At 40.5% G+C, this 23,430-nt stretch overlaps 1 protein-coding gene across 2 annotated transcripts in view; it reads right to left on the reverse strand.

The window, feature by feature from the left end:
• Window positions 1-238: 238 nt before the first annotated feature.
• SUPT3H (SPT3 homolog, SAGA and STAGA complex component) overlaps window positions 239-23,430 on the reverse strand; it is a 1,388,329-nt gene continuing 1,365,137 nt past the window's right edge. For both annotated transcript variants that reach the window (XM_053709596.1, XM_053709597.1), the window contains exon 12: window positions 239-824. In XM_053709596.1, coding sequence (XP_053565571.1) covers window positions 783-824 — 42 coding nt within the window. In that variant the 3' untranslated portion in view covers window positions 239-782. The remainder of the gene's footprint in view (window positions 825-23,430) is intronic.

Below are 23,430 nucleotides of genomic sequence, written 5' to 3' on the forward strand. Positions count from 1 at the left end.
GCATTATTATGATAAGTGCACAACTGATACTGATTTATTAGTTTATATTTAAATTTAAACTACTATTACTTAAAAAAAAATTCTCAGACAAAAAAAAATTATCAGATTAATGAAAGATTTTTTTTAGTATGATGCAGATCTAATGCAATGTAGTACAGGTTTAATAGTAAGGCAAACTGACAAAACACAAATATTATTGTTAACATAATTAATGATAAAAAAAACACATCAATAACCATTAATACAAATAAATGTTTATTTGCAATGCAAAAATGTTACATAGGAATATATCTGAAATGGCTTCTGCAACATAAGCAACAGTCAAACAAAACAAAAAATAAACACTTTTGGATGCACGTAGATAAGGTAATACTATTTTATGTTTACACAGTGGGCAAATAGTGACCAAATGTAAATTCCCTTGATCTTATTCCCTTTGCTGCAATGAAGACTCCACCTAAAATAAGAAATGACGGTGCAGTTTGCATCTGTAGGCTGTTGGAAGTAAACCCATTGCCAATGTCAAAACTGTATGATGTGCATTCTTCCCCACCTACACACAATCCCAAACATCCTGCCATTAATTAGCTAAATGTTCCAGCTAGTAAACAAGAATAACGATTGAGGGGGTTGGAAAATGAGACATACAGTCAGGCAGTCTTTAGTCACAACAAACCGTCCCACTCACTGATGAAGAGATGTTAACTTTCCTCCCGGCTCATAGAGGAAGAAATCACCTTAATATAACTGTGTCTTTTCCTGTTTGTTTAACAACATCCATATTAACAGGCTAAAAAAGGCATCCCGGTCCTGCGGTAGGCACTCTGTGAATAGAACAGAAAATCTGTAATGAATTAACACAGCTGAGCAGTAGAATCACAGTCAGTCTTATCCTGTTGGGATTTATTTATGCTGAAGGCTGGATTCCTGCCTCATTCCCTATATCTTTTACATAAGGAGACAAACAGTGTCTAATAAACAAACAGAACTGTAGTGGCTTAACAATAACTGTATATTTTGTGTATTTTGTTTTGATGTGAGAGACTATTAGTTATATTGTAACGTGCAATTCATGGCAGGGCTATTCATTTTTATTTATTGATTGTGATTAAACACATTAAAGGGACATTGAACCCAAAATATTTCTTTCATTATTCAGATACAGAATACAATTTTAAAAAAGGTTTCCAATTTACTTCTATTAACAAATTTGCTTCCTTCTCATGATATTCTTTGTTGAAGAGATACCTAGGTAGGTAGCGTGCACGTGCCAGAAGCTCTACATGACAGGAAATAGTGCTGCCACTTAGTGCTCCTGCTTATGTATAACATTGTTGCAAAACTACTGCCATATAGTTCTGCAGACACGTGCACACTCATGAGCTTACATCCTTGCTTTTCAACAAAGGATAACAAGAAAACTAAGACAATTGGATAAAAGAAGTAAATTAGAAAGTTGTTTAAAACTGTGTGCTTTATCTGAATCATGAAAGAAAAATGTGGGTTTTATGTCCCTTTAATGACTGCAAGTATCCATCATGTCTGTGAATAGATCTGTAATGTAACTGAACTGGTTTACAATGCAGATACATTTGACAGATTACATTTCCATCCCATTAGATATAGTGCTGGGAACCCAAACCTGCTATATCTTTCCATGCACAGTTATCGCACTCGGCGTACTCTCTACAATGAGTTCTACATTAAATAAAAAGGTTTTGACTCCCTAGGGCTGTGGCACCGTACACATACAAGAATAATGTTAAGCTGGGGGGACTGGGATGCTAAGGTGAAATCTGGGAGGTCAGCAAATAGGGTAATTGTAGCACATGGATAGAGTTGGCTCCTTTGAAGGCAAGGCTGGATGAGCTGACTGTTTTGGAATGTGGCTGGGCAAATTAAAGGGACGTAAGTGTACAAAAAGGAAATGTTCTGCTGTGTTAGAGCATTATATTAATGCAACATTGTTTGCATATAACTGTGTTTAAAGGGATATAAAAGTGCAAAAAGTGCTGTCATATGTTAGCCCATTCTATTACTGCAATACTACTTATATATAACCACATGTTTAAGCCATGGGGTTAAACACATAGTTAAAGTAAGTTCTAGAGCAGCAAATTAAAAGGATCCACTTCCGCAATCACAATAATAAACACATTGAGTATAACAAGGCACTTGATAAATGCTCAACTCCCACAGCCGATAGTACACACTGGATAAGCGATAACCATATTGGCAACTACACATGCTCTGACCTGAAAAACAAAATGGCAGTGCTCATGGCAATAACAGTGATGGCCTTAATGACAACAGAATCAAGCAAAATGACAAAAACTATACTGAACATGTCGTCATCAAAAATTCAATGTAAAAACACAAAGAAAACATATAAAAAAGATAGCTGCTTTGCAGAGGTTAAACACATAGACTTGCAGCGTTGGCAATACTAAAATAGTAGTGCTATCAAATAAGAGCATGTCATTTTTGCACTATAATGGCCCTTTAATTCCTGCAATGGGATTTAACATATAAATGGTCCCGTACTGGAAACGACTGGTGAATCGCACAACCCCAACAATCGCTAGCTTTATTGAGCTTGGGAGTTGCAATACGGCACTATACCTATGTATTTAACACCTTTGTTGGGGTTAATCACATAGAGTTTCACTGTCAGTGGTAAAAAAAATACCTGTGAACTAGCGTATGTACTTTTTCCAATACAAAGCCACTTTCACAAAGCAAATCTGCTGATAACTGGTGTTTATTTAACATATACAACCTCATGTCCATTATAAATCAACTGCACATCTTTACAGTAAGGGTATATGAATTATGGAATACATTATTAGTGATGGCAATGGCAAAGAATGAAAGGGTAGGGTATTAATGCCTGAAATATGCAGAAGGCTATTCTAAGGATGAATTAAAGTTTAGAATAAAATATATTCAAACTCAATGAACCTTCTACTCTTATCGGTCATCAAAATCTTTATTTCTAAAAATGAAGTGTCATAGAATTATTGTAAAGAAAATGAGCAAATCTAGGCAAATATCACTGCTTGCTTTATCCCAGAAGATACATTGATACTAATATAATGAAGAACTAAGATATGCAAATTATATTTTATTTATTATTTTATTATTATACGTTATTTATGAAGCGCCATCATATTCCGCAACGCTGTCCATGGATACAGATCTTTTAAATAAAATAATAATATAAGACTTGTAAGAGACAGGACAAAATTTACAAACACATACAGGAGGAATTGAGGGCCCTATTCCCGTGGGAATTTACAATCTAGAAACAATATAAACAATATCTCATGCTTTTTGCTTCCAATAGTTTGTTATCACTGCAATTCCTCTTTATGGGATAGGGGCACCAAATAACAAACCACTTCTGGACAGCTGTTTCAAGCTTATTTACTCTTATCAGCATATAGGTTTGATTATATTCTTGGTGAAGCTTATTTCCAGAGAAAAAGCAATACTCATTTGAGTTGTAATGGAGATAAAAGAATGAGATTAAAATCCTCCATTTCATAAATAAGTCAAAGAATTTATTTCTATGTAGAGATTATGGGCCAGATTACAAGTGGTGCATAATTAAGCACTTTTGCTCGCCCACAAACACTGCTAAAAGTAAACTTGTAAAGCACGTATTACAAGATGAAAATTGAAACCCAACATATCGTAACTTTAGATATTGTGACAGTGCGCTTTAAAAAAACAACTAAAACGCATTGCTCGCATGCTATATAAATAACATTGTGCTCTCTCCCATGGATAAAATGCAAATCAATAGATAATAAATAAATAGCCATGAGATCAGGGGGCTGTCAGAGGTAAAAATTATAGGGGAATGGGTAACAAAGGGATTATCTATCTTTTAAACAATAAAAATATTGGAGTAGACTGTCCAATTCTATATTGGAAAGTTGAATATATACAGTATATAAACACGTGTGTGTGTGTATATACAGTATATATATATATATATATATACCCACTATTACGTCCCTTAAATATAAAGATGCATTAGAGAAAATTAGTCATGGTTGCAGGGGGGAAAAGACAGCTGGTCAGGAAAGTCAGAAAAAAAATAAAAAAGGTGCTTGGAAAGCTAAACCTAATTAAAAGACAGCAAATTTGTATGACTATATATTTCTACTTGCAATAACATATAATGGGTTAAACTAGTAAAATAAGTATTTACCACAAAAGTAAGCAACATTTCCCCGACCTCTGACCTCTTCAGCATGCGATAAATTTGCCATCATAATTTTTAGTACTGTTCCTTCAACTGAACTGTTCAGCCTCATTCACTCAAACGATTCATTTTAACGGCGTTGGAGTGCACTGAGCAGGCACTGCATGTAACAGCTATTAATAGTTTCACAGATCTTTTTAAAATGTTTATATAGGAGTCTGGCAAAATTTTATGTATGGCTTTGCATTGCGGCTGTAGTAAAGGGACATAGCTAGCAGTGGGGTTTAACTGAGGTCTGCACATAAGGAACTCTGATTAGATTAAGCTACCCATATACGCAACACTAGAAAGACTACTGCCAACTATGTCCCACAATGCAACACTTCCTGCCTTTCACATTATACTTTATATTACATTATGTGTAATATATGCCTAAAATTATTTTAACACCTTTACTTAATCTGGTGATCAATTACTCCCAGCGGCAACGTTTTAATGCTGATATTCAATACTCCTCTGCAGTATATTCTTAGCTTAAATAAGCTAGACTTGCATTAAACTGTACATTCTGGCTGGGTGGTCGCACCTTTGTTTTGGAATGTTTTTTTGGCCAGTAGATAGGGTAAAGAATAGTAGAGGCCACTTGTGGGATATCAAATAAAACATGTTTCCAATATGAGCTGTAAATTGTACAATTACCACAAAAAGGTAGGTTTCCATGTGCAAATCTTACAGGTTTGAACGTGTTCACTGCCCTGATTTATTTTACTACTCCTAAGATTCAGAGAAAATACTCCTGCCAACATTTTTTCCTCTAAAATTATCACATTAGAAAAGTATGAATATATATTTTATATTATATATTATAAATATATATATATATATAGACACACAGGTATATATACTGTATATATATATTTATTTTTTTAAACGACTTTCAAATATGCAATCATAAAAAAACATAAACTAGGCTTACCTGATAATTTTCTTTTCTTCTGATGGAAAGAGTCCACAGCTGCATTCATTACTTTTGGGAAATAAGAACCCCAGCCAAAGGCTTAAATACTCCTCCTACTCCCCTCATCCCCCAGTCATTCTGCCAAGGAACAAGGGACAGTAGAAGAAACATCAGGGTGAAAAGGTGCCAGAAGAATATAAGGTAAGCATAATTTATGTTTTTCTTCTTGAATGGAAAAAGTCCACAGCTGCATTCATTACTATTGGGAAAACAATACCCAAGCTATAGAGGACACTGAATGCCAAGACGGGAGGGTACAATAGGCGGCCCATTTTGTGGGCACCAAGCCTGAAACCACTACCCACAAAAAACCCAGCTTCGTCCAAAGCCGAGAAAACTTTGAAAGGAAAAGCCGCAAGGACACTGACCCGCAGGTAGTCCAGAGCCTAGCTAGAGACCGCAAAATCGGACTCAACTGAGCCAACAGGCCTCCAGGAGACACTGTCGCCCAACAGTCAGTCCCTCACCACTCACCCCTCACTAAAGAAGGGAACACCAGTCTAAACTCCCAAAGGGATAGGGCCAGGAAGAATCGAAGGAAAAAAACGAAAGGTCACAAAATCCATAAAAGGAAAAAAAACCAGAGCGAGCCCAGATTACAAGGGCCCAAATGAGTTCCAACAGACAAGGGGACACTACGCCTAGGAGAAACCGGAGGTATAGGACCGGGCATAGGAAAAACAGAAAAACCTCTCTCAAACGTCGTGCAAAGCACCAAAAGACAACAGAAGACGGAGTCCTCACATCATCCGAATTTGGAACACTGAAGTATTCCGCTACAAAAAACGTGTAACAGACCCAGACTAAAAACCCTGAGTCAAGAACACGCCCCCATCATCAGGATGACAGAGAATATTTGCTGAGAAGTAAAAGTGGCCAGCAAAAAAACTGATTGCAAAAGAAAACCCCCAGACAGAGGCACACTCTAGGCAATCCAAACCGTCAGACCTACCCCAAAGGTCTTCCAAAACGGGGGAAGCACATAACCTCCACGAGGCCCCCCAAAAAAGAGAGTCGACACCCAGATCCCGAGGTGGAGCAATCCTAGACCCTCTGCTTGTAAGCCTATGGAGCTAGCTACTATGCCCAACTAGATCCTGGAGATGACAACGTCTCTCAGAACCCACATCCAGCCGGGCCAGTCCCAGCAACGGAAGGTCAAACAGGGGAACAGATGAACCTCAAAACCAGCTCAAGGACGAGCAGAAGAATGACCACAGCCAATCCAACAGAGCACGGGAGCAACCCCACTCCATAGAACAGATGACAGGACCGTAGACCCAAAGGATCTAACAAAAAGGTCCAACTTAGTCTCGACACGGAGCCAGCAAGACTCCAGATGGAACGTAACAACCCAGAGAGAATACCCCTCTCTGCTAGGGAAACACACAGTTCCCATCTCCTGAATCCAGGAGAAGCCCTAAGAAAAGGAACACATCTCCATAAAAAGGAGAATAAGCTCTCACCCAAAGAAGGGGAAAAGGGCTAAAAGGCAGCACCTTCCCAAGCCACGAAGCCACAGGCTAAATGAAAGATCAATCCCCAATGCATAAGCCCTGTTATAAGGGATTCCCTTAAAAACTAGCCTGCTAACACACAACCAATATGCAATAGTAGTAGCAGTGACACTGCAAGTCCATTCACCTGCAGAGCAGTGAATTCAATGGATACTACAGCAAGCTGACCAAGGGAAACCACTTAAGGTGCAAAACAAGCCCAATGAGCAATGGCACTCAGAAAACCTGGCCAACCAAGACCAGGTCAAGTAATCCGAGTAAAAAGACATAGCCTAAAGTTCTTGGGAACTGGGGGACCCCGAACTAGCCCTAGAGCCTAAAAGTCCGGTAAGAACCCATAACGGGATCCACAAGGGAAAATGCTGAGTGAAACTCAGCAACTGGAAGCCCCAGGCAGAAACAGGTCCGAGCCCCCAATTGTTTAAACAAACAATACCCGAAAACTTAACACCCCGTCTGATTTAACAACCCAGACCACAGGGGATAATAATGCAATATCCAGACCAACACGGATAAGGAGAAAAACTCGCAAGTCCCAACCTAAGGAAGAGACCACCCCTTGCCGAAGTCCCACTCTCCAAAGTAGCTAAGGCAGTAAAAGCCGTACAATGACACTAGAGCCCCTAGACTCTCCAACAGCCTCAGGACAAAAAGACAAGGGGATACCTCAAGGTCAAAAAAACTCGAGCAAAGGCTAGTCTCTACAGCACCTCCATATAAGTGTATGATCACAGGGAGAAAGGCCCGCAAACCCTCCCCAGCTCTGGGAGGAACCCCAAGCAAACCCAAGGAAACCACGCCCAATGTCCCTAACAGGGAACAAACATCTCCCAGGCTCCTAAAAGGATACCTAACATGGAGACCACAGAGGAAGACCAAAAAGGTCTCAGAAAAACAGCTAGACAGTATCCAGTCGATGTGCAATAGCTGCAGCTGGTTACAATCTGCAAACCATCTGCTGCAAGGCAGCTGAACTACCCTTCAAAACTACTAGCTGCTGAGGACCAAGTCCAAAAGGACAATCCCAGAGCCTCAAAAGAAAAAGGCCAAACCGCTCACTTTGTGGTAAGAAGGCACAAAGTCCTCCAACTCTCCACCACGTGGGGGAGGAAAATCTAGGGTCCAACAATACCAGACACAAAAGAGTGTGTGACGCAGCGGAACTCCACTGACCCAGTCATCCAAATTGAAGGCTATAAGGACTGAGACAATCCTTCCTGCCTTGCGAACCCACAGGTCCTCTCAAATGCTTAGTTGAATGTAAAACAAATGATAACAAGAGCACTCGGCACCTAGACCGGACCAGCCAAGCAGAACAGCGCCACGTGTCTAAACAGCCACAAGACAGAACCAAACTCAACAGGACCAGCCTGCAACCCGGGTCCTAACCGTCAAGCTGCATAAATCCTCCCTCAGAGGGGAAGAAGGGAAAACAGACAAACATAGGACTTACATGTCCCCAAAAACACTTCCGCAGAAGTAACAGAGAGTATCGATCCCAGTTTAAGATTCCCAAAGGAAACAAATAAACAAAATAAAAGACATCCTAATCGGATAAAAAGAAAATATAAGGCAACCCGTAGGTTAACGCCAAGTAAGAAAACAGGCCTACCGCAGGACCAGCCAAACGGAGCCCTAATATTCCAAAAAACTGGGAAAAATCTCAAGAAGAACAGTCAGGAGAGTACATCATCCCCACATGTCTAATGAGGTGTACCATTCGAAGCAGACTGAAAATTCCCGTATCCGATAAGGATAGGGTCATTTAATAACTGAAAAACATGTCCGAGTAAGACGCTAAGGCGCGCAACTCTAACGAAAGGCACAACACTTGGGGACAGTTACACCCGAAGGGAACTGTACAGGCCCTCCCCAAGGCAGTAGACCCGGGACAATAGGGCACGAGCACAATCGCACATCAACGTCTGGACTCTGCAGACGAATAATCGCCAAGAATATGTGGAAGCGAAAACATGCTGCAACCTCCGGGGGGAACAAGCTGCCCTGCATAGAGGAATAATCATAATCTGGTTTACCCGCATGTGTAGAAGTAGGGAGCGGTAGGGAACTTGCCTCTTGGAGGACAGGACCCCAGAGGCGGATGGCTCAGCTGACCCTTGATTCCCCGAGCCTGAGGAACAAGGCGCTCTAATACGGCACACCGAACATAACTGATTGACATGTCTCAACAAGGCCAATCCGGATTCTTCCCCGGATGAAGAATCTGAATATAGAACAGTCTCAGTATCAGAATCCTGCATAACTGTATAGAGAATATGCCAATATGGACTATAAGACAAAACAAAACGGCACCTGACACCCACAATGTCTGGGGAGGAGTATTTAACCCTTTGGCTTGGGTGTCTTTGCCTCCTCCTGGTGGCCAGGTTCTTATTTCCCAAAAGTAATGAATGCAGCTGTGGACTCTTTCCATTTAAGAAGAAAATAGAGTTTTAAGTCAGTGAATATCATATTGCACTTTATGTGAAAAATAAGGGTAAAATATAATTGAATAAAAATTAGAAAAATACATAACATTATGATTTATAGAGAGGGGTGACAACACACGTTGACAGTGCATGCGTGCACCTACCCCTACAAAAACTCACTTAGAAAAGCAAAGAATGACAAAACAAAACAAAATTTAAAATAAAGTCTTGCTGCATTAAATCATTACTGTACTTAAATTACCCCTTATTCTCACATTCACGATTAACCAATATAGGGCCAGATTACAAGGGTGTTGATAACCAATATTGCGCCAACACTAACTTGCACGTGTATAACAAGTCAAAAGTAAACGTCAGGTAAGCTCAAATGGAGATCTAGAGTAAAGAATCAATCTATCAAGCTCCGTACAGAGCTTGATGCCCCGTGTTTCCGGCGAGCATAAGGCTCCCCGAAAACCGAAGTTATGAAGCAGCGGTCTAAAGACCTGTCCGTCTGCTCTGAGGCGGCGGACAGAAATCAAGCTGATCGAATACGATCGGGTTGATTGACACCCCCTGCTTGGCCGCGAATCTGCAGGGGGCGGTATTGCACCAGCAGTTCACAAGAACTGTCGGCATTTATCGATGTGCAGCGGACATAATACGCTACATCGTATCATGTCCGCTCGCACATTAATAAATTTACCCCTAAGAGTTTAAAAAAAAAAAAAATGCGCACCAAAAACAACAAATATATTTTTTCCTCTAAAATTATCATATTAGAAAAGCATGAATATATATTCTATATCCTATATTATATATAAATATATATATATATTTTATCCACAATTGCGCGCAATTTCCTTAGGACCTTATAAATAGTAAAAACAGGATATACTCTCTGGATTTAACAAATATCTCCTTTCATTGTGAACTTTTTCGGGGTTGTCACTCCTTCCGAAATTGTTCACAATAAAAGGAGATCTTTGGTAAATCCAAAGAGATCTTTGAGAGCATCTTGTTTGTACTATATATATATATATATATATATATATATATATATATACACACACACACATATATATATATATATATATATATATATATATATACACATATAGACAGCATGAAGCAAGTGCACTCTCACAAACAGTTTTCCAGGTGCCAGGGTGCTAGAGTAGGGTTGGGTACAGTAAACAAGAAACAGCACTCTCTGGACTTGATGCAAATAATCAACCAAAAAAATGTATTATTTGCATCAAGTCCAGAGAGTGCTGTTTCTTGTTTACTATATATATATATATATATATATATATATATATATATATATATATATATATATATATATATACACACATACACACACACATATAGTATGTATATATATATATATATCCTTTTCAAGGATGGTGTCTTCTGTTTCACGCTCCAAAAGACTTTCCAAACTGACTGTGTTTGTCTTTGAGTATGTGTGTGTGTGTGTCTCGGCCTGTTCCTACTTGTGTATATGTGTTTCTGTCTATCCATGCCTGTGTGTGTGTGTGTGTGTGTTTCTATCTCTACCTCTTTCTGTGTATGTGTGTGTGGGTGTCTGTCTAACAATTGATCCCTGTCTGTGTGTGTATGTCTGACTGTTTGGTTTGCTATGCAGTCACCTTTTATCCCATTTATATTAAAAAAATTTTTTTTTATAAAATTGGACAGTCACTATTTAAAAATTAAAATGTATGTTCCTGTGATGAAAAATTATTAGCCAGTGACCAATTGATCAACAGAGATAAACTTTCTATTAGTTAAAAAAAAATAGCTTAAACTTTAGAAGTTTTATTTTACTTAAAGGGACACTGAACCCAATTTTTTTCTTTCCTGATTCAGATAGAGCATGCAATTTTAAAAAACTTTCTAATTTACTCCTATTATCAATTTTTCTTCGTTCTCTTGCTTTCTTTATTTGAAAAAGAAGGCGTCTAAGCTATTTTTTTTGTTCAGAACCATGGAAAGCACTTGTTTATTGGAAGGTGAATTTACCCACCAATCAGCAAGAACAACACAGTGTGTTCACCAAAAATGACCCGAATTTGTTGAAAAAACAATGGTCTGAGCACTCTGAGGGGGAATTTTATTAGGCAAAAGTTAAAAGATCCATAGATATGCAGGAGTACAAGGAAGGCTGTCCTGATGCATTTTGCACGCCTAGTGGCGCTTAGTCATTGAAAAAATCTATTTCACATTTAAGGGTGACCCAACCAATCAGTGACCACAACCGGGCCGCACATGGAAACGCCCCTCTGAAATATAAGGTGGAATTGCAAAAGGTAATAAAAACAATAATAAATGATAAAACAACAATTTAAAATCCTTGCTAGTTGCTTACAAGTTCTTGGACATATGTAATGTCTTAGTCAATCATTTTAAACATGAAATTTTAACATTTCAATACTAACAATAGTAGTAACAATACTTGATGTTTAATTAAACAATTCTTTAGTGCCTACCTAGGACAAATTAATTCATTACTGAAAAATATTTTGTATTCAATTGAAAATAAGTGTATAGATCTGGAATATATAGAATTTTTTTTTCATGTGAATAAATTAATATAAGGCTAACAGAAAAACATAATTTATGCTTACCTGATAAATTTATTTCTCTTGTAGTGTATCCAGTCCACGGATCCATTACTTATGGAATATATTCTCCTTCCCAACAGGAAGTTGCAAGAGTCCACCCACAGCAAAGCTGCTATATAGCTCCTCCCCTAACTGCCATATTCAGTCATTTGACCGAAAACATGCAGAGAAAGGAAAAACCATAGGGTGCAGTGGTGACTGTAGTTCAAATGAAAAAATTACCTGCCTTAAAGTGACAGGGCGGGCCGTGGACTGGATACACTACAAGAGAAATAAATTTATCAGGTAAGCATAAATTATGTTTTCTCTTGTTAAGTGTATCCAGTCCACGGATCATCCATTACTTATGGAATACCAATACCAAAGCTAAAGTACACGGATGATGGGAGGGACAAGGCAGGTACTTAAACGGAAGTTACCACTGCCTGTAAAAAAAAAACCTTTCTCCCAAAAATAGCCTCCGAAGAAGCAAGGTATCAAATTTTTTAAATTTGAAAAAGTATGAAGCGCAGACCAAGACTCCATCTTGTAAATCTGTTCAACAGAAGCCACATTTAAAAAAGGCCCAAGTGAAAACCACAGCTCTAGTAGAATGAGCTGCAATCCCTTCAGGAGGCTGCTGTCCAGCAGTCTCATAAGCTAAATGAATTATGCTTTTTAACAAAAAGACAGAGAGGCTGCTGAAGTCTTTTGACCTCTCCTCTGTCCAGAATAGACAACAAACAAGGTGAACGTTTGATGAAAACTGTAGTAACTTGTAAGTAAAACTTTAAAGCACAAACCACGTCCAATATTGTGTAATAGACGTTCCTTCTTTGAGGAAGGATTAGGATACAAGCATGGAACAACTATCTCTTGAGTGATGTTCTTGTTAGATACCACCTTAGGAAAAAACCCAGGTTGGTACGCAGGACTACCTTATCCATACGAAGGACCAGATAAGGAGAATCACATTGTAACACAGATAACTTGGAGACTCTACGAGTCGAGGAAATAGCTACCCAAAAGGAACTTTCCAAGATAAAGATTGATATCTATGGAACAAAAAAGGTTCAAACGGAACTTCTTGAAGAGGCTTAAGAACCAGGTTTAAGCTCCATGGTGGAGCAACAGTTTTAAACACAGGCTTGGATCTAACCAAAGCCTGACCAAATGCCTGAACGTCTAGAATACCTGCCAGACGCTGGTGCAAAAAAAAAAAAAAATAGACAGAGTAAAAATCTGTCCCTTTTAAGGAATTAGCTGACAACCCATTTCTCAAAAACATCTTGGAGAAAAGATAATATCCTGGGAATCCAGGCTTTACTCCATGAGTAACCCTTGGATTCATAACAATCAGATATTTACACCATATCTATGTTCAATTTTCCTAGAGACAGGCTTTCATGTCTGTATTTAAGGTATCAATGACTGACTCGGAGAAGCAATGCTTTGATAACATCAAGCGTTCAGTCTCCAAGCAGTCCATCTCAGATTGATTCTATTTAGATGGTTGAAAGGACCCTGAGGTAGAGGGACCTGTCTCAGAAGCAGAGACCGTGATGGAAAGGATGACATGTCCACCAGATCTGCATACCAGGTCCTGCGTGGCTACGCAGGCGCTGTCAAAAACACCAAAGCCCTCTCCTGCTTGGTCTTGACCTCCGGAGGAAATCCCACTCCCCCGGAAGAAAAGTCTGACGACTTAGAAAATCCACCTCCCAGTTCTCAACACCTGGGATATGGATAGCTGATAGACAAGAGTGAGTCTCTGTCCAGTGAATTATTGTAAGACTTCTAACATCACTAGGGAACTTCTGTTCCCCCTTGATGGCTGATGTAAGCCACAGTCGTGTATATTGTCCGACTGAGTATGATGTACCTCAGAGTTGCTAACTGAGGCCAAGTCTGAAGAGCATGGAATATCACTCCCAGAATAGTTATTAGAAGGAGGGTCTCCTCCTAAGCCCACTATCCCTGAGCCTTCAGGGAGTTCCAGACTGCATCCCAACCTAAAAGGCTGGCATCCATTGCAACAATTGTCCCATCTGACCTGCGGAAGGTCATACCCTTGGACAGATGGACCCGACATAGTCACCAGAGAAGAGAATCTCTGGTCTCTTAGTCCAGGATCAACAGGGGGACAAATCTGTGTAATCCCCGTTCCTCTGACTGAGCATACATAGTTGCAGCGGTCTGAAATGTAGACGTGCAAACGGTACTATGTCCCTTGCCGCTACCTATTAAGCTGATTTCATTCATGTACTGAGCCACCGAAGGGCGCGGATGGGATGAAAAACACGGCAGAAATTTAGAAACTTTGACAACCTGGACTCCGTCAGGTAAATTTTCATATCTACAGAATCTATCAGAGTCCCTAGGAGGGAAACCCTTGAGATTGGGGATAGAGAACTCTTAACTTGTTCACTTTCCACCCATGTGATCTCAGAAATGCCAGTACTACGTCCGTATGAGACTTGGCAATTTGGATGTTTGACGCCTGTATCAGGATGTCGTCTGATCGCCAAAGCGACCCCAGAACCTCCATAAAGATTCTTGGGGCTGTAGATATCCCAAAGGAAAGAGCTACAAACTGGTAATGCCTGACTAGAAAGGCAAACCTGAAAAACGAAGGTGATCTTTATGCATCACAATGTGAGGATAAGCATCCTTCAAATCCATTGTAGTCCTCTATTGACTCTCCTGGATCATAGTTAAGATGGTACGAATAGTTTCCATCTTAAATGACGGAATTCTGAGGAATTTGTTTAAGATCTTTAGATCCAAAATAGGTCTGAAGGTTCCCTCACCTTGGGAACCACAAACAGATTTGAGTAAAAACTCTGTCCCTGTTCCTCTCTTGGAACTGGATGGATCTCGTACACAATGTAAGCAATAATCTGCTTCAAACCAGGCCCGAATAGGGTCTGCCCCTTGAAGGGAAGTTAAGTAGCTTATTTATAAAAGTCACGACAGCTGACCATGATATAAGCCATATCGCTCTGCGCGCCAGTATAGTAAAAAACAGAATTCTTAGCCGTTATTCTAGTCAAATGAACAAAGGCATCAGAAAACAAAGGAATTGGCTAGCATAAGCTTGTCAAATATATTCATCCAATGGAGTCGCTAACTGTAAAGCCTCATCAAGAGACTCAACCCAGAACGCCGCAGCAGCAGTGACAGAAGCAATGTATGCAAGGGGCTGCAGGATAAAACCCTGTTGAATAAACATTTTTTATCCATTGGTTCTAAAAAGCACAACTGTCCTCGCCAGAGGTAGTGGTACGCTTAGCTAGAGTAGAAACTCTTCTCTCCACCTTAGGAACTGTCTGTCAGAAGTCCCGTGGTGGTAACTATTAGAAAACATTCTTCTAAAAAATAGGAGGGGAAGAGAACGGCACACCTGGTCTATCCCATTCCCTATTAAAAATTTTTTTAGTAAACCTCTTTAGGTATTGGAAAAACATCAGTACACACCGGCACTGCATATTATTTATCCAGTCTACACAATTTCTCTGGCCCTGCGATTGTACACATTCATTCAGAGCAGCCAAAGCCTCCCTGAGCAACAAGTGGAGGTTCTCAAGCATAAATTTTAAATGTAGAAATATCAGAATCAGGTTAAATCATCTTCCCTGAGTAAAAAAAAATCACCCACAGACTAAGCATATTGTGAGGTAGTATCATACATGGTTCTTAAAGCGTCTGTATGCTCTGTATCTACCCCCAGAGCTATCTGCTTTCCTTTAATTTCAGGTAGTCTGACTAATACTGCTGCCAGAGTATTATTCACAACCTTTGCCATGTCTTGTAAAATAAACGCTTGATGTACTTGGCGCCATTTGAGCGTGAGTCCCTGAAGCGGGAGTCGAAGGGTCTGACACGTGGGGAGAGTTAATCGCCATAACTTTCCCCTCGACAGAATCCCCTGGTAAAATAAACGCTATGGGTGCCCTTGATGTACTTGGCGCCATTTGAGCGTGAGTCCCTAAAGCGGGAGTCAAAAGGTCTGACACGTGGGGAGAGTTAGTCGGCATAACTACCCCCACGACAGAATCCTCTGGTGATAATGTTTTTAAAGACAAAAAATGATCTTTATTGTTTAACATGAAATCAGTACATCTGGTACACATTCTAAGATGGGGTTCCACCATGGCCTTAAAACATAATGAACACAGAGCTTCCTCTATGTCAGACATGTTAGAACAGACTAATAATGAGACTAATAAGCTTGGAAAACACTTTAAATCAAGTTAACAAGCAAATATATAAAACGTTACTGTGCCTTTAAGAGAAACAAATTTTGTCAAAATTTGAAAAACAGTGAAAAAAGGCAGTAAAACAAACGAAATTTTTACAGTACATGTAATAAGGTAACAGAGCATTGCACCCACTTGCAAATGGATGATTAACACCTTAATGCAAAAAACAGATAAAAAAAACCCCCGACATAGATGTTTTTTTAAAAACAGACACAACAAAACTGCCACAGCAGAGCTGTGGATTACCTTCCCTAAAAACGATTTTGGAAGTCTTTTTAGCCCTTTAGAAATGTCCTGTAGTATTCATGGGACTGCTGAGGGAATCTGGATAATTCATTTTGTAATTTCAACTACGCAAAAAAGCGCTAAATTAGGCCCCTCCCACTCTATTACAACAATGGGAAGCTTCAGTTAACTGTTTCTATGCAAAATTTAAGCCAGCCATGTGGAAAAAAACTTAGGCCCCAATAAGTTTTATCACCAAACATATGTTAAAAAAACGATTAAACATGCCAGCAAACGTTTTAAAACACATTTTTACAAGAGTATGTATCTCTATTAATAAGCCTGATACCAGTCGCTTTTACTGCATTTAAGGCTATACCAACATTACAGTGTTATCACCAATGTACGTTAAAAAACGATTAAACATGCCAGCAAACGTTTTAAAACACATTTTTATAAGAGTATGTATCTCTATTAATAAGCCTGATACCAGTCGCTATCGCTGCATTTAAGGCTTTACTTACATTACTTCGGTATCAGCAGTATTTTCTTAGTCAATTCCATTCCTAGAAAAATATTTTACTGCACATACCTTATCTGCAGGAAAACCTGCACGCCATTCCCCCTCTGAAGTACCTCACTCCTCAGAATGTGTGAGAACAGCAAATGGATCTCAGTTACGTCTGCTAAGATCATAGAAAAACGCAGGCAGATTCTTCTTCCAAATACTGCCTGAGATAAACAGCACACTCCGGTGCCATTTAAAAATAACAAACATTTGATTGAAGAATAAACTAAGTATAAATCACCACAGACTCTCACAACCTCCTATCTATGTTGAGGCTTGCAAGAGAATGACTGAATATGGCAGTTAGGGGAGGAGCTATATAGCAGCTTTGCTGTGGGTGGACTCTTGCAACTTCCTGTTGGGAAGGAGAATATATTCCATAAGTAATGGATGATCCGTGGACTGGATACACTTAACAAGAGAAAGCTAAACATGAGATTTATCATTCATGATTGGAAATCTATGGTATTTGACAATTAATCCGTAAAATATGAAACATCCCATTCTAGATTAATGCCTTTAGGATATCTCGTATCCAACTTCAGTATCCAGAATAGTTCTCTTTTTGTTAGTGATTTGTGTCTATCACCCCCCCCCCCCCCCGGCGCCTTTTTACAATTGAGGAGCAGGCCATTGAAATGTTTAGCTATGGCAGAGTCTTTATTGAAATTCTCCACATCCCTAAGATGTTCTCTGACTCTGTCTTGGAGTTCACAAGAGGTTTGGTCAGCATACTGTTGATTACAGTGAGTACAAGTAATTAGGTATTTGACCCATTTAGTTCTCAAGTTTCATGAAAGTTAATGTCAAATATGTTTTGTGTAACAGTGGAATAAAAATTGTGTCCCAGTGTTACTGTTTTGCAATTAAAATAATGGCACTTGAAATTACCCTTACGTTGTAACCAAGTTGTGATATTTGCTTTTTTGTCTGAACCATACTAGGGGAAAACTTTGAACCAAGGGACTACCCCTTAATGGCCTATTTGTTGTTCAATCATAGTATCGAATGGAGGCGCGCCCTATAGACATGCGCAGTGATTTGGTGAACACGCCGAGTTTGTCACGTATTTAAGCTCATGTTTTATATTTGTCTGTTATCACCTGATGAAACAGACATGTACTGAGAAACACGTTGTGAATAAAATTGATTTTACATTTTAATCCGTGAGCGTCTGGTTATACTCTGGGGCGGAATATTTGGTTCCTCTTGCTGCTTGACTCTGTGAGCCCCAGATACCTCAGAGGTGCTGTGTACCTCCCAGACGGCCTCAGATACCTCAGCAGTGCTGTGTACCTCCCAGACGGCCTCAGATACCTCAGCAAAGCTGTGTACCTCCCAGACAGCCTCAGATACCTCAGCGGTGCTGTGTACCTCCCAGACGGCCTCAGATACCTCAGCGGTGCTGTGTACCTCCCAGACGGCCTCAGATACCTCCGCGGTGCTGTGTACCTCCCAGAAGGCCTCAGATACCTCAGCGGTGCTGTGTACCTCCCAGACGGCCTCAGATATCTCAGCGGTGCTGTGTACCTCCCAGACGGCCTCAGATACCTAAAGCAGTGCTGTGTACCTCCCAGACGGCCTCAGATACCTCAGCGGTGCTGTGTACCTCCCAGACGGCCTCAGATACCTCAGCAGTGCTGTGTACCTCTCAGACGGCCTCAGATACCTCAGCGGTGCTGTGTACCTCCCAGACGGCGGTTCCTGCAGTGGTTGTTGTAGCCGGATTGTGAGTTAGCTGGACGACTCTGATAGTTCAGCCTGCTTCATTTGCACTATTGAGTGCATTGTGTTTGTGAGTATTGCCTATATACTTTGGTTATTTTTGATGTCTGTTGCGACATACTTCACTATTGGAGGGGCCTCTTTTATCTCATCTTCATGGCTTCTAAGCTTACATTACTGCTTTTTCAAATAAAGATACAAAGAGAATGAAGAAAAATTTATATTAGGAGTTAATTAGAAAGTTGCTTAATATTGCATGCTCTAATCATGAGAGAACAAATTTGGGTTTCATATACCTTTAATTATAGTAAGAATTAATTAAAATTCATTTGTATGCAAGTTTTTTTTCTTTTTTTAAACCAGCTTTATTGTAAGAATTAGTATGATATAACAAGGCAGGAAAACACATAAAAATAATTTTGACAAACTGCATAGACTATGTAGTAGCCCTACCGTATCACACGACTAAAGTTCTTGATGGGCATTGAGAATAACAGTCCAAAAAAACAAAGGAGAGTTAATTTTAAAGGTGGGGTTGTAGGCCCACCTATTTGAGCTTGTTATACAGCAATTGTTCATATTTTCATCAACACAATACTGGTATTGCCACAGAGGAAAGAGGTAAAGTAAAGAAGGGAAGGACCAGGGAGGGGAAAAACGAAGAAAGGGCTGAGAGGGGAAAAAAACAAAAATAAACACTGACCCCCAACCCCGCAATGAGTGGGAGTGGATGCAGGGGGGTCAGGAGGTGCAGTGCATTAGACCCTAGGTGTTAGTCTACGAGATCAGAGACCCCTGCCCTCCCATGTGAGTTGCATGAGTTGGTGAGTTATAATTTTCCCAACTTTCCTGTAGTGAAAGCGATCCAGTCGGAGCAAGTCCCCAACTCTGATCTTCCACTCTTGCAGAGTAGGTACTCGTGTCATCTTCCAAAGCTTAGGTATGAACCCCTTGGCTGCGCCAAGCATCAGAAGTAGTAGGTGATGTTTTGCTTCCCCATTCGTTTTAGGGAGTTTGTGCGCAATAGTTAGATGAAGGACTCTGCCCATTTCGATGAATACTTCGTCCCAAAAGGGCCATATTCCATGGCAGGACCACCATACGTGTGTCAAAGTACCCTCCTACCCACAGCCCCTCCAGCACTCCCCATTCAATGTTGGATAGATTTTTCTGAGCCTTTGTGGACTAAGATACCAGTGGCTCAAAAATTTGTAATGCATTTCCTGAATCCTGGCGGACACTTAGGCCTTTTTGTTTTTCTTGAAGATTTTATACCAGTACTCAGCTTCTATTATGTGTCCTAGCTCTCTGTGCCAAGCGTGCGTAAATGAAGGCATAGCTCTTCCCCTGAAAGGAGCATTTTGTATAATTTTGAGATGAGATGTTTTGGGGGTTGGTTTGTTACACATAAACCTTCAAATGGAGTTTTTTGGTCTGCTGTAGTGCGTTTTGCTTTTATGTGTGGAATAGAAATGCGCCAGCTGTGCCATACAAAACCATGAAGGGAACATCTGACTGTCCCACTGTTGTAGTTCAGCCTGAGATTTAAGCTTACCGCCTTGTAAGACATGCGTTATATTGTTATCTGCTAGAGGGTAAGTTTGGTCTTGGACCCTGACTCCGACATGAAGCCCTATGTCCGGGTTCTCCCTAATCAGGGTCAAAGGCGAGTTTTGTAAATAGATATGAAAGTCTCATCTCATATCAACTTATCCCACGTGGAGAAGACCTCCCATAGAAGCAAGTAGTTCTCTATCAGTCTAGGGCGACGGGCTGTTGTCACCCATGCCAATGATCCGACGTTGTCTCTCTGCAGGATCTCACAATCCATCTATGTCCACGCTTTGTTTTTAGTGTTATGGCACCACTCAATTTTTGTAAGTTTATGGCTTTGCGATAAGTCTCCAGATGGGGGACTCCCACTCCACCTCCCTTCCAAGGGATATATAAAGTCTTCCCCTGAATTCTAGGTTTGATCCCATTCCAAATGTATGTTTCTATGGCCATCTGTATTTGGTGCAGCAAGTGATGGGATGTAGGTATTGGGATTGTCTGGAGGATATAAAGTCTGGGCTGGATGTTTACCTATATTGTCTGGGCAGGATGTTCACCTTAACAACACTAATGTGGCCCAGCCAAGATATACTTTTATTTCTCCAACTCAAGAGGTCTCTTATTGTCTTGTAGTTAATGTCTACTAGTTCCCTAAACAGCGGTGTAAGGGTGATTCCTAAGTATTTAAGGGAAGTAGATGCGATTTTAATTGGGCAATGTTGCCTGAGTCTATCAAATACGGTTTCGGGCTCTGTTATGGTTAATATTTCTGTTTTAGAAGGGTTTAGTAGAAAACTTGAAACTCCCTACTTGTTGATCTTTAGGAGTATTCAGTGTTACTTCAGGAGGAAGCAGGTAACTCTCCATCTTTGAAGATTGTGAGCCCTTTGCCAGCCTTGATGTTCTTTTATTTGGCATACCAGGGTATGCAGATATATTGCTAGGGTTCCCTCCCTGATGTAGGGAGTCTCCGGCAAGCGAATATAGATGAGCAGCTTTGTAGCCAGGCTGTGACAGGGCCTGCGTGGTAGTGGCTGGGAGGCTTGCTTTCTGGAGATATGCCTCTGTTGTGATACAGGTATGATTTGAGTACCTAGGTAAAGGGTATTTATTTCTTGAGGAGGAGGCCTATACGCAGTACCTCACTTATTTCTTGCCTAGGGGTATGATTAAACTATGTAGGCAGATGGGGTAAAACCCTAAGTACTGGCCTTGTGTCTGGTAGTTACTGTGACAGCAGTATAGGCTCTGTGTGGGACCCTTAAATCGTCCCCCTGTTTTCTGCACCGTAGTTAACTCAGCCTTATCAGCCTTGTCATGTATATATTTTATCGGTTTCCCAGACCGTGAGCGTTTAGATAGTGTCGGTACCTGACTGTGTGCTCGAGGCATTGTCTCCCGAGTTTAGGAGATGTGCAGTGACCTGGTGTCTCTAAGGTCTGGGTCTTTGCTTTGGTGCGCTTCAAGGGATCTTGCACTGCTGTTGCGTGGCACAAATATTTCGGCTCTTATTCCCCACTGCCCAGGGAACCCAATAAGGCCACGGTTTATTTGGTGAGCACCGGAACCCCCTTTGCTGGTGTCAGAGGCATGAGTCTACCTCACCGTGATGTGTGGATTCTGGATGCGCACTGTGGGCCCCCAGTTCTGCCTGCTCTCTTCCTTGCGGTCACCTTGCCGCTTCTGGTCTGAGAGATGGGCCGGAGTGCTGGGAGGTAGTTGGAAGTGGCGTACGTCCTGTGCCGCCACCGATCCGGTATCTAGGTCCAAGCGTGGCGAGGCCTTGAAGTTGGGGGCAGCGTGGCTGAGTGTCAGGGCTCGGTAAGGCACTGTAGTCTCCTTTTTACACTTCCCGTCCTTGACAGCACCACTATGCCTCCTGCATAGTAGTGAGACCGGGTGGAGGGTAGGAGAGCAGTAGGTTTATCCTCACCCTCCGGTAACGTCCTTTAGCGGTCAGAAGCGGGTGAGTTGATATTTTAGGTCCCAGCCAGCGAACCGCGGTACAGGATTGCAGCTCTATTATTTGGGCACTTAAAGCCTGCTTTGGGATGCATTTAGACACTATTGTCTAAAGAAAAGGGTTGTGTTAGTTGCACATAACTGGCTAGATTAGCACAAGGGTTCTCAGAGCTCTAATGAGTTGCAGCCATCTTCCAGCGTGGTTAGGCTCCGCCCCGCAAGTTTTTTTTTATGCTTCAATAGTGGTCTCATATTTTTGCTTTGTCGAAGGCCTTAGAAGCTCTAGAATCACCACTGAATTAAGTGTGGCAGTAGTTAGAGGGTTAATTGTTTTTTATTTTTTTTTTTTAATTAAAAGAATAATGAATGCATCCATTTGTTATTCTTTCAAACCATATAAGTGGCTGTTAGTAATTCATTATAATATGAATGAAGCCAATATAAATTGTCATGGCTTTTTACATACATACAAAAATAATTAAACAACCTCAATACAAATTGATAGTCACAAGGCAGTTAAAGCCTTGGTGTACAATGTTCATCCAAACCACCATTTTGGTAAATTTTACAAATGTACTGGTAAAACTGGTAGACATGAACATACAGCTAACATTAAACCATGTGTCCTGCCAGCATTATCCACAGACTTTTACATAAAGAGATTAATGTGAATATAACAGGTATCCTTCATTCTTCTAGTTCAGGGGTGGGCAATTATCGGACCTCCAGATGTTATGGACTATATCTCCCATAATGCTCTTTCTGCCATAATGGTGGCAAAGCATCATGAGGGGTGTAGTCCATAACATCTGGGGGGGTGCGATAATTGCCCACCCCTGTTCTAGTTGGTACCATGCTGTTAAACACTGTTGTATATCCAATTACTGAAGGTTACAATCTTATATTGTATGTTGTGATTTATAACTTAACAATGGTCAATAAAACCTGTTTTTAAACTAACATCTAGCTGGAAACTTTTGCCAGAATCAAAAAATATTTTTACCCCCCCATCACAGCCATTCTCCATTATAATAAGTGAAGGCGCATCCAGCTTATCCATTCACTTTCTGGTGCATAGAACATATTGTACTGTGAAGGATACCGGCATCACAAAATCTTCATTACCTTACAGAACAAATCCACAGGACCCACACCAGAATTTCAGAAGTATAGCACAGGTTATAAAATCAGCTGCCCATTATTTATATTTAATACACCTGTTTTCATCACAGGCATGAATATATACCTGTTAGTGGATCCTGAGAATTGGAAGTGAAAGATTAATACCAATACCAATATTTGTGGTCCAGGACACAGGAGGTTTAGGGACCCATCACCATTTTGTGGG

Source organism: Bombina bombina, chromosome 4, assembly GCF_027579735.1.
Source record: "Bombina bombina isolate aBomBom1 chromosome 4, aBomBom1.pri, whole genome shotgun sequence".
Classification (NCBI taxonomy): Eukaryota; Metazoa; Chordata; class Amphibia; order Anura; family Bombinatoridae; genus Bombina; species Bombina bombina.